The following is a 12,387-nucleotide window of genomic DNA, read 5'->3' as shown; positions in this document are numbered from 1 at the left end:
GAACGCTGGTTGCGGCGGTCGCGCCTGGCGCCACCCTATAGAGTGCTCGCGTTTTGCTAGCATGGTGTCACAGCGCCCAGCGTGCGCGTGCGTCAACGTTGCGTTGGAGAATATTGGGTCCTTCATGACGCGCTCACCATGGTTGCGCTTGCTCCAAATATACCAAATTTGGTATCACGGGAAGTAAATAGACGACGAACGTATATGACACGTCCAAACCTGATAATCATAATGCGCGTTTCATGTAAAACATGACTACATGCTACGCTCATAGCGTTCTCGAGGCCGTTTCATTAGTTCCCCATTTTGGTATTACGTGACGAGAATGGAGGACGAATGTAAATGACACGTCCAAATTTGATAATCCTGATATGGATTTCATGTAAAACATGACTACATGATACGCTCTTAGCACCCTCGCGGCCGTTTCACTAGCTCCATATGTACCAAAGTTGCTGTCAGGTGACGTTAATAGATGATGAAGGTAAATTAAACGTACAAATATGATATTATTGACTTGAAAATCATGTACGGCATAATTTATTTCTGCCTCTATTTTGTGGTGATTTTAAAGTGACCTATCACCCTTACTCATTTGTACTTCGCATATTATCGATTCCCACCGTACGTGGGATCTTCCAATATTTTTCTATACGCGAAATTGTGAGGTTGCACAATAAAGCTGCTTTGATTTCCCTACTCTAACAAATGCACACTTTCAAGCGCATCACTCTTTTAACTGTGCGACTAACTTCCTAATAGCGTTGGTTTACACGGGTGATATATGCTTGAGAATCGACCGTCTATAGCTACACACTATACGCTTACGACTTACCTGTCAGTGCGCTGTCGTAGTAGATTTCGAATCCCGAAGCCCGCTGATTGCTTCCGCTCACAAAGTGCAGTCGGAGAGTGTTGGTGTCAGAGACAAAGTTTGAAGGCGCGTTGCGCTGGCAGAAGCGGCCTGCCAGCGGTGACGTCGCTTGGCCACCGTTCCTTGCGAAAGGAAGGAAAACGAGAAAAAGACAGCCACATGAAGCACCGCAAGGACGTTCCAGAACAGAAAATACTATAGGCTAGCTACATTGTTACCTGTCACATTAAGAATGAAGGTTGAATGAACATACTGTGTTGAACGGTGAGTAATTTTTGATTCTGTATGCAGAACTGAGCAAAAATACTGTAAATGTTCGGTAATCAAACCTTCGTTAACTCCGGGGAGTCTGATAATTCAGACGTGTTCTCTCGTCGCGGCAAGCACATTGTTGTGGTGCAACGTGAAAAAATGACAAGAACATGCGAGATAGCTAAACAGCAAGTTCATCATGATGACGACGATGCTCCTGTGCTGAATGACACTGACTCACTGCGAACTAGAGTCGGGCAAATCATAAAGTCTGAAATTTTTTAATTGCTGACAGTCATTAGAGCGTTAATTAGAATTAAGAATCATTTGAACCAATTGCAGAGTAGGTCATGCTCAAGTCAACTGAGCAAAAAAATAATAATAAACGCCTTTCCTGTCTAAGAATATCTATAAAGTCAAACGTTTTCATTGTCGTTATGTAGTATATACAAGTCAATGTATTGTTTAAAGGGGCCCTAAAAAATTTTAGTAACCATGCAATTAATTCACTGTAAAAGCGTATTGCCTCACAAATTCAACGACGCAAAAAATTTTAGAATGTGTCCCGTACGAGCGGAGTTACAATGATTTGTCACACGCTGCAATCGCATTCTCTCTTCTCTCGTCCCGACAAAAGCGCTGGAAGCTAAGCAGGGAAGAATGGGTGGGGCAAACAAAAAACGTCGGCAGAGACTGCTGCGCCACGCGGCACACGAGCCACCCCCACACAGAAACGGCTGCTGCGTCGCGCGGAAGTGACGTCATGCACTTTACCGGTTAGGCGCTTCGTTTGAATAGTCGGAGTGTCTAGTGGTACGTCGAGACGTAATGACTAGACGTACCACTAGACACCAACGTAAATATATCGTCCAAACGTAATAGTAAAAAAGGAAATGTTAGTTAGGTCCAGCGTGACAACAATACAAAACCGGCTTGTTAATCGTACCGAATCGATTGCCATTTGTGGCGTAGTTGGTTAGACCGGCAAGAACTGGTGAGGTCGGTAGTTCGAGCCCCATTGCAGGTTTTGGTACTTTTGCTTTTTTTGTTCGCGCATGCATTGTTTTAACATTTGCGCCTCCTCATCGGCCTCCCGCCAGCTTGACTTGCTGCTAGTGGTGGTCCTGTCCACAAGCCCTTTAATAATGGATGTTTCAAGACTCTCGCAGATTTGACTACATTTATTAAAATAAAGTGTTTGGCGAATTAGTGCTCTTAATCGGTGAGATGCAAAATGACACGAAAAACTCAAATGCAGCTGGCTGAATTGGTTTTTACGGCACAGCTGTCAGGAGTATTGATTTCCAAGGTTTATAAATGTTTTGATGGCAGAAAGGCGCACTGCAACGTAGTCTCAGGAAATTTTTTTTTTATGTTGCTCAGTGTACCATCACCTGACGAAGTAACCGGCAGTGCGCTTCAAAATACTGACGTGCCACCGCAATGATCCAAGCAATGAGCACTTGATAAACGATGTCCAAGGGCAAGTGCTGACGGCGTTAGCACATCTAACTACAAAACAGCTTGTCTGCTTTGCTGGATAACACGCACAGCCTGTGAAAGCACGGGTGCATTTACGTAGCAACGGATGAGAACAGCCGTTCGTGTTGGCGCTTAACAAAACAGCCGGCAATGCAGAAGCTTTGGCCTTCGGAGATCACAAGCTTCGCAAGAACACTACAATAAAGTTGTTTCCATACATCGTATGAACACTTCGCCGACGCACTGGGGTTTCATGCATGTGCGTCCGGTCAGTTCCACCTGAACTGTGCAGAAACATTTATTTCATCGTTGACCTTCTCCTTTGCGACAAGCGAAACTCGGCAGCAAGTACACTTTCACTTTTGGCAACACCACGTTTGGCATTGCAATCTATAAAATGCAGTACATCCAACAACAATAATCCGCACTTCATACTGAGAAACTTTATGACGCACACACTCGGATGAAGCTGCGGCGCGATGGACGGCCGTGCTAGCTCCCACCTTCAGGTTCAACTGGGCATTTAGCAATCACATAAAGCAGCGACGACACAGGGTCTCCGGTCCTCCTTGGGGGCGGTCTTGGCCATGACCATGATTTCGTCGGAGTTTTCACCTCACACACATCGCCGGCAGCTACCATCTCGCGCTGTTTACCTTTCGCAACCGCAGCGCCTATGGTGCCCCCTGTATTTAAAATACTCGTATTATCTATTTAATTAAAAAATATATGATGATTGACTCGTCAAACACCTGATTAGTGAATTTTTTGTAGGTGTAACGCTATGTACATTTATAACTTATACATTTAAAGAGCTGTAGGTAACGATTTTTAGAGTGACATCACTTTCGTGCGGCGCAGGAGCCACTTCTGTGTGGGGCTGGCTGATACGCCGCACGGCGCAGGAGACGCTGCCTTTAATTGCGCCTTGTGAACTTGAGCACTTCTTTTTCTTTTTTTTTTCTTCGAATACACTGCTCTCAGTGCGATCGTGCGCACACGCGTGGACAAGTGACGGCCTCCGGCGGCGATCTCTGTAACGAGCGAGCGCACCATGTTCAAATCAGCCAAGGCTGATAGATGGGTTTAGTACGAGTGATTTTCGGGTTTATTCGGGCTTATTAGTGATTTTCGGGCGAGAGAAGAGAAAGCAATTTTAGCTGAGTTTGATAATTTATTGCGAATTCCAGGCCGCATGCTGCGCTATAATATTTGTCTCACGTGTTGTCGGGAGCCTCTACTACCAATCGGCCGCATTTTCTGACTATGCTCAAAAAGTGTTTCAGGGCCCTCTTAATGACATCAAGCTCTCGTCGGGGTATATTCCAGTCCCGCACTCTAGCCCAAGGTCTATCCAGAAATTCAGACGTCAAATACTTGCGTGCTCTATTCAGACATTGCTAGCTTAGATCACATTCTTATGGTAGCGCAGCGTTACTGGTTGACGAAGACATTACATCGTCCAAGTGGAATCCTCGGCTACGCTGTCCGAATTTGAAAACACATATATGACCAGTCCAACGGGTCCATGTACGACGAGGCTGAGAGGCTAGGCCTGTATCACTCACGACTTGGGAGCGGCCAGTGACTTGTCAGCCCAAGCCTCCACGAATGTAAACAATGTTTTTCATACCCTATTATTAAGCTCTCGTCAGTTGCGCCATATTTGGCAGCTACCCGAATAATACTGATGATTTTAGGAGCTCGCCAAGCATGGAGCACCGCATATGTACGACGTAAATGAGCGAAAACAGCGTTCACGAACAATTGAAACGGCCGCAGGCCTGCAGGCTTGCGTGGTCAACATCCACAATCGTACCACAGCTGTGTTGTAGGAGACCAAGGATTCAGAGGCAGTGGGGAATTCATTTTCTTTTCGACTTGACTCGTAGGTCAAGTGCGTGGGCGCCTAATATGATCGCGCAGATAGCGACTGGATACAAAACCGAGGTACTCAGTAATTTCTTTTTCGCCTTATGCATTCACATCTGCATAATCATCATCCATGAATGTTCATTAGTAAGGCTAGTTTATTCTGCAGCATATGCGTGGCTCCCCAGTTTCGATTCTACTGGGGACGTATAGGCCGTGGCAGTGCCTTCAGACCTGCTAGCTTGGACCACTCCAACATGGTTGAAGCTGTTTAGGAAAAGCTTTAGCGGCGGTCTTGACACTGGCGTGACATACGCTGGGCGCATTGGGATAAACGGACGATCAATTTCCACCCATTTCTTGAACAAGAAAGATATCGTCACATGTACGTGGTGGTGTTTGTGATGGCGGTATGTAATAAGGGGTAGGTTTACAGGCCATTTCGGCCTATAGGACAGATGTCTCAAAAACCCCTCGAGCCGGGCTCACATTTGTACCGATGTCACGAATTACAATAACTGCGGCTTAAAAGCAGCAATTTTCACAAGCTTTCTTGTAAGCAATTTTCTTGCGAAAATTACATACTAGTTTACATATCCATAAAACGAAAAAAGTATTGATATAACGGGAAGTAATTGATTATTTCATCATACTTTCACTAGTTGAGCATTTTGTTTGTTTGGAGAATTCGGAGGTCCTCCGGAACCCGGACTAACGAGGTTTGATGTATATAATAGAGTTATGTAGGTGATAAACTGTGAACCACGTATGCGTGATACAAGACGCGTATGTCGTAAAATTCTGAAAGGGATTGTGGCAGCTTGGGCTAGTTGGTATGGCATGACGATAGTTATAGCGCGAGAACAAAACAACGACACAGAGACAAGAAGGACACGAAAGACACGAGCGCTCGTGTCTTTCGTGTCCTTCTTGTCTCTGTGTCGTCGTTTTGTTCTCGCGCTGTAACTATCGTCTGAAAGGGATCTTCATTTGGCAGCATGCCCGTCAGCTTGCCCACACACAAACTTTCTCTAAAGAAAGAATAGGCTTTACCTCAGTGTTTACCTAGGCTTCATTTACACCATTTTTTTTGATAAAGTAAACACAAAGAATATACACATAATAAAATTGGGCACACATGGTAAACTGTACACAGACAGATGACAAAAGAAAAACAAGAAAAAATTTGTTGATCTATTTAGACATCAGAACAAAATTCACTGCGCTACAAACGCACACGCGCGAGTTTGTCATACACGCCTTATATCTCACATACCTTCCTTTATCAGTGATTTGCAATGGCGGGGTGATGTCGCGTCTGGAAGCAGTGAAGTACTGCACCATTACCCTGACGAATGCCGTCAAAGAGCGGTTCGATTGCTCAAGCCCGATGGATGCTTTCGCTGCATAATTGTAGGTGCATAACACCGTAATCGATTATTGGGTTCAGCGAAGATGCTGCTACGTGTTTTGCCTTTCGCGTCATGTTAGCAATACTTTTTTGCAGACTAGTTGGTTCATACTTGAAAAGTTGAATTGCTGCACAAACTTGAAAAAAAAAAAGAAGGGAGACACTGCGCTCTTTCCTGTCTCCCTTCTTTTTTTCTTCAAGTTTGTGCAGCAATTCAATTTTTCAAGTCATGTTAGCATGATGCACCAACTACGTTTCACCGTCGTCGACTGATTCAAGTGCGATAGCCCCCAACTAGTAACACTGGTGTAATAAGCAGCGCGGAAAGGCAATAACGTAAACAGCGAAACTCGCGCAGTGCTTGGTGCAGCGAGAACTTCAGCAGTAAGTGAAACCACTCTGCGTTCACGGCTCAAGCTGTGAGTTCTGCATATCGCGTTCCTGAATTGTTTTCTCATATGCATCAACACGGGTGAAGTTACCCTCTTAAATACGGGAACGTAAATCTTGACGTTTTTTCCAATGCTTTGAATGAAGGTATCAGCGTTATGATTTTGTTGAGGCCATCTCTGTATGTAGTTCAGCATATGAAATGTCCGAGTGTATACTAGCTGCTTAAGTTACGATAAAGGATATATTATAATATTTTTGCCTTTATTCGGATGGATGATGGCGTAGCCACATCTAGTCGACATTGTGCAAGATCTCAGACATTGATGTACGATATACTATGAACTATACCTTTGAAGGTACCATTAACTTTCGCGTTAAAGCAATTCCTATGACGGATGATTATGGCATGTAGAGTTTAACGCCCCAAAACCACCATATGTGTATGAGAGACGCTGTAGTGTAGGGTTCCGGGAATGTCGACCACCTGGGTTTGTTGAACGTGCACCCAAATCTGACCACACAGGCCTACAACATTTCCGCCTCCGTCGGAAATGCAGCCACCGCCGCCGCCGGGATTCCATCCCGCTACCTGCGGGTCAGCAGCCGAGTACCTTAGCCACTTACTTTATCACCGCGGCGGGACGACTCCTATGAGGGAGAATTCACCACGTTTTTTTCTTTTTTAATAAAACTTGTAGTTCAAGCCCTTTAACTTTACTTGACGTCTCACTGCGTGTGCAGGACCTTAATTTACTCCTCCCGAAGTAAGGAAAAGACGGAATTAAAATTACCACCGCAAACACAGAACAAGCTCCACAAACAAAAGAAGATACAGACACGAGCATTGTGATGAAGTTGGTAAGTTTGATTCGCAGTTGTATACCAACTAAGCCGTAATGAAGTTTCCTTTTAGGTAGAAGTAATGAACGGAAATTTCAGGGAACTCATGATATTGATCACAAATGACGATTGTTTGGCGCAAATAAACAGTAATAGTCCGAGTGTGGGATTACTGTTCTTATGACTGTTAAAAATGTTGTTGTTCAATGTATTAGAAAACAGTTTATGCTTTCTAAGCTTACCGACAGAAATACGAAAGTGTGGGCAATTTACAATAGCATAATGTGAGCAGCGGAACGCAAACACTGCACCACCTCATTTGAAGTTCATTCGCTGTGGCCTGCCTTGTACAGTAGTGTGTTCGACGCTGAATAGCAGCACTCACAGGATCTCGAGGTAGCTGGGCCGACAGGACGGGTCGCTGGCGATCTCGAAGTGCGTGAAGTTGAGCCTGATCTGGCGGCCATCGGGAACGTGCAGCACCCAGGAGCAGTCTCGGTCGCTTAGATAAGCACGTGGATAGAGAGGCGACCGGACGACACCTTGGGACAGGTAGTAGTCGCCACCGCAGGCTGCGAAGGCCACAGCAAGACATACGCTAAGCATGCTCACGTTCAAGTCTTGCTAATGGGGGAAACACATGGCGTAAGATTTTACCAGCACCACTAAGATCATAAAAAAAAAACCCTGAATTACAACTTCGAATCGTAGCTTTCCTCAGTTTTACGACTACCACACTGTCATATTTTGCTTTTATTGCAGTTTCAAAGCGTGTCGTTAGCCACGTAATATTTGTACTGTTAGAGATTAAAGTGAGACATGTGATGCCGAACAATGCAGAGAACACATAACTATTACCCACAAGCAGTAAGTTTAGCCTTGTGCCACTTCATGGTTCATTCAACACAGTAGCATGCAGTTCATTTATCATTGATGTCCTTTGTTCATGGCTCGTAATCTTGCACTTGTCATGCGCCTAGAAATCAACTTAGATATAAAGCACAAGATGACACCACAGCGGAAAAAAAAAAACCAAAATTGTAGTATCAACCCGCGCAGAAGATATGTAAACTAAAAAAACCACCCACTAAACATTTTTTGTTGAAAACAGTCATTATTTACCCGTAAAAACTAAAACTTGTCATCACAAGCAAGCCTATCGAACTGAATGTTCTTAAGAGCAAATGTGAAATTTTTATCAATAATTCATGAAACATTTTACAGATTACGTGAACATTTAACTCAATAAAGCTGAGGTTCTGGCGAATTCGGCGTTACTTTGTTCTGCGCAATTAAATGCAAAAAACTTTCCACTTGAACTTTCCTTCCACTACTGTATTCATTAGGTTTCTATGCTGTCACAAGGAACATCTACGAAAAGTACATAGAAGTATTGCAATTGACAGTACAAGTCCGTTGTGAAAGACATGGCCGAAGGAATGTACGAACCCGTTCTCTCATTGAGGAAAATGAAGTGCGCAAGGAAGCCTTCTCGCGTGACGCTGTCGTCGGTGCGGAAGATCACTTCTAGCTGCCGCCCTGATGACGTCAATGTGGGTGGAGTCTTGAGCCCGCAGAATCTGCACAGTTGACAAGCTCTCGTCACGTTCCCTTATCGCTCTATGAGGGCAATGTATCTAAAGTAATCATAGAGCTAAGTAAAGTCATCGAATATGTATTATGCGAGGGTGTATGCTCAATTTCCAAAGGAGCGATGGCTTGTGCGCTGGAAATTGGTATTGTTTATTTTGTTTTAAGGTTTTAAGGACAAGTTACAAAGTAAATACGAACGCAATCTCACTCCCGGACGACCGAATTAACAGACTTTCAACAGGGATTTGCTGAGCGCTACGGCGGAGAAAAATAAAATGCGCCACTGTGAATATGCTACAAGCAGGCATGAGCTTTCTGCTTGCGGCCGTTGGCAGTGATAGTCTGTAGGTACTGCCTTATTTAATAAAAAAGTAACGCATGTGAACACGTGCCTTGCTCCTGATCTATCGAAGCCACATGATGCGCTGTAGAGTCTACCTATCGCCGTACCACAACACATCCAATTGTCTTGCAAGCCCTTAACACATAATACGGAGTAGTGAGAGGCATAAATCACCAGCTCTGACACGGAAATGCAGCTCGCACTCCTGGATCGAGTCTGCCGGGAGGTTACGTCCAGTGGAGGGAGCCCTGGTCGTAGGGCCTCAGCCATAGACTCCTTAAGATACCCCTTCCCTTTTTTTCTTTAAATAAATTTCTACTCTCTCTCTCTTTCTCTCTCTCTCTTTCTCTCTCTCTCTCTGTCTCTCTGTTCGTCGGTGTACTAGAAATAGTGTAAGCAGCCACGAATATGCCTTTGTTGCTGTTCTGCGTATTAGTAAATATAAATTTGTATTTTGCAGTCAATTATTATAGATGGGACAAATTGGTCTGTATTTCTCCATGCACGTTCATTCACGCATAATACGAAATGTTCAGCACGCTCTACCCATGTAACCATCCTACTCAAATTCGGAATATTAGGCTAAATTATTTTTCTTACTCACTTATACGCAAAGGCTTAAGGGGCAGTGCCGCTTGCACACAGGCTAATATTTCATGCTCGACTTGCCCATGGCACGGTTTCGGCCGACCGTAAGAACTTTGGTGTTCGCAAAAAAAAAAAAAACACAGCTGGGCATGCGCCACTGGAATTTAGCAAGCCCCACTGCCGAGTAAAGCCAGTACAGTCGGAAGAACTTCATTTAAGGATCCGAAGAACCCCTTAGGGCGACACCGCGCACGCCGCACCCGCGTTGGGAGAGTTAGACCTAGCTTAACTGCCCCATCGCACGCACTCTGGACAGTCCAAAATTGAAGCTGATATGAGAAGAGCTTGAAGGCTGAGCTCGATTCGTGCTCTGTGAGGTCCTCATCCCCACGTAACGAGTAACGCAGGTGCGAGCGTTAAATGACAACTCCGCTTTGCGAAGTGAAGCACGGACAAAGCAGGAAAACTAAAAGGACAGAGAAAGAAAACTGAAGAGAGAAAGTGAGGAAGTGGTAGAAACAAAGAGAACGAGAAAATATAGAGAAATGAAGGAAAAGGCTAGAGAGATAAAGATATAGAAGAATTAGAAAAAAAAAAGAGAGGAAGACCGAAAAAGAAATAGAAACGAAGAAGAGCGAAAAAGAAGCAGAGAAAGTTAAGAAAATGTGAAAGACAGAGAAAGACAAAAATCGAGAGAAAGTGAGGAAACGAGCCGCTTCGTCATATGCTGTCGTTGTTGCTGGGCGTAACGCACGCAGAACCACATGCAGCGTAGCCGATTGTAGCCCCGTGAGCGCGTGCTCGCGCCAAGAGAAATGCTCCGCCTTAGTGCGGAGCAGTTTAAGTAAAATGGCGCTTGAAAATTGAAAAGAAAAAGAGGACGCAAGACCAAAATCGAAAGAGAGAGAAAGGAATAGAAAAGTACCAACAACAATAGAAATGAATAGCAACAAAGAGAAAAAAAATATCGGGACATCTCACGTACCTTGGAACCTACGTTACGCAAAGCATGCGGAGGGAAGGTTACGTGTTCCATTTTTTATATTAAGTGACACGTCATGGAATTATGATAAACATATGTAAAAATTTTACCCGCACACACGCATGTTGCAGAGTTGCAGATGTTTATATAACCAGTTGTTTGCACTGGTGCAAGAAAGCCAACTGGAATGCGCTTATTAGCAACACCGGAAGCTGATATGAAGCGCTGATGCTCGCAAGGATGCTGGTCCTGGACACTGCTACCCAAATCAACTTCAGCGCAAGGCAAATAACCACAATTTACGTTAACCCGACGTGACGGCTGTAATAAAGGATTACATAAATAACGTTTATAAAATTTGGTAGATAGCACTGCAACGACTAATGACGTTTCACGAAGATCAGCGTCCATTTGAAAAGTATAGTTCTGAGACCTGGCGTATTTCTGTGGTGAAATGCTTCATTACCCCGCAAAATGCTTGGGTTTGATTCCAGCTGGGACCCAGACATTTATTCTTTGTAATTTTTGGGTCACCGCTACCAATGCTGGGTATTTTTTAACGCTCGCACGTTGAAATCACCCATGTGTGTTCTACTCGTTCCTGAATAGATACTAAGGGCCAAACAACGAAACGTTCCTTTCCTCAGTGAGGAAGCCTTCATTTTTGTGAGGCCGCCTTATGTCACTCTGAAAGCTTCCTCACTAAGGAGCCCTCGGCGAAGGCTTCCTTGGCGCTTCCTCAGCTTAAGGTTGCTTTGGGGCTACCTTCGTGCGCCCTTAGGTCCGCTCCTTGCCCTGAACGAGCGCTTCGCCTCACAGCTAGCCCACGTGATGTTTTCGTTTTCGAGGCAACCCTCCCACCCCACCTCTGCGGGGAGACACGAGCGGCGAGCGTGCGTGCACGGTGCCAGGCACGACGGCGCGCAGTGTTGCTAGAATGCACCACGTTTTGCGCTCGACTACGGTGGCTTTTCACATTCAGTTATCGTAGTTGGAAGAAAGCGTACACGCGTCTCTATATTAACACTTCAATTTGGAAGTGATGTGGTGATCCAACTTTTTTTTTACAGAATAAACGCTTGGGAGCAAAGCTTGTATTCGATAATCTCGAACGCAGGAGCGCGGCAACCATTCCTCCCGCGAGGACGGGTTAAGGGAGCTTTCAGAGTACGCTTGCTTCCTCCGTCGGTCCTTGGTTGTAAGGAAGCCTCACGTAAGGAGAGGACGCGGTCAAAGGAAAGGAACGTTTCGTTGTTTGGGCCTAAGTTTCAATCACCTGTGTCACATACCCGCATAGCAGCGGCACATACCCGCCCGTGGATATGCGCCACTGTCTGGTGGGAAGTGTTTGACGAAGTACGCAACAGGACTGTGACATTATTCGTGTCTTGACCAGAGCGCAATATTCGTCAAACCATCTTACCCTTCCATGCTAATTTTAGTTCACGCTAAGTTAAGGGGTGACCACGAGAGCACCCAAACGTAAGCGCATAGATAGATAGATAGATAGATAGATAGATAGATAGATAGATAGATAGATAGATAGATAGATAGATAGATAGATAGATAGATAGATAGATAGATAGATGAATAGATAGATAGATAGATAGATAGTTAGATAGATAGATAGATAGATAGATAGATAGATAGATAGATAGATAGATAGATAGATAGATAGATAGATAGATAGATAGATACGCTCAATGTCGTCGAAGTTTGCTAATAAATGCTTCGCCGTTAAAAAAACCCTAGACAAA

The 12,387-nt window shown here is 44.6% G+C and overlaps 1 protein-coding gene across 2 annotated transcripts in view; it reads right to left on the bottom strand.

Annotated features, from left to right (window-relative positions):
* Positions 1-12,387, bottom strand: part of LOC119172937 (cubilin) — a 284,534-nt gene that overhangs the window by 133,391 nt on the left and 138,756 nt on the right. For both annotated transcript variants that reach the window (XM_075893824.1, XM_075893825.1), the window contains exons 24-26: positions 8,574-8,704; positions 7,510-7,696; positions 836-996 (exon numbers count right to left, since the gene is read on the bottom strand). In XM_075893824.1, the coding sequence (XP_075749939.1) occupies positions 836-996; positions 7,510-7,696; positions 8,574-8,704 (479 nt within the window). The remainder of the gene's footprint in view (positions 1-835; positions 997-7,509; positions 7,697-8,573; positions 8,705-12,387) is intronic.

The sequence above is a fragment of the Rhipicephalus microplus genome, chromosome 4 (genome assembly GCF_043290135.1).
Source record: "Rhipicephalus microplus isolate Deutch F79 chromosome 4, USDA_Rmic, whole genome shotgun sequence".
NCBI classification, from domain to species: Eukaryota; Metazoa; Arthropoda; class Arachnida; order Ixodida; family Ixodidae; genus Rhipicephalus; species Rhipicephalus microplus.
Note: the sequence above shows the minus strand (reverse complement) of the source record. Positions and strands in the feature narration are given on the sequence as shown.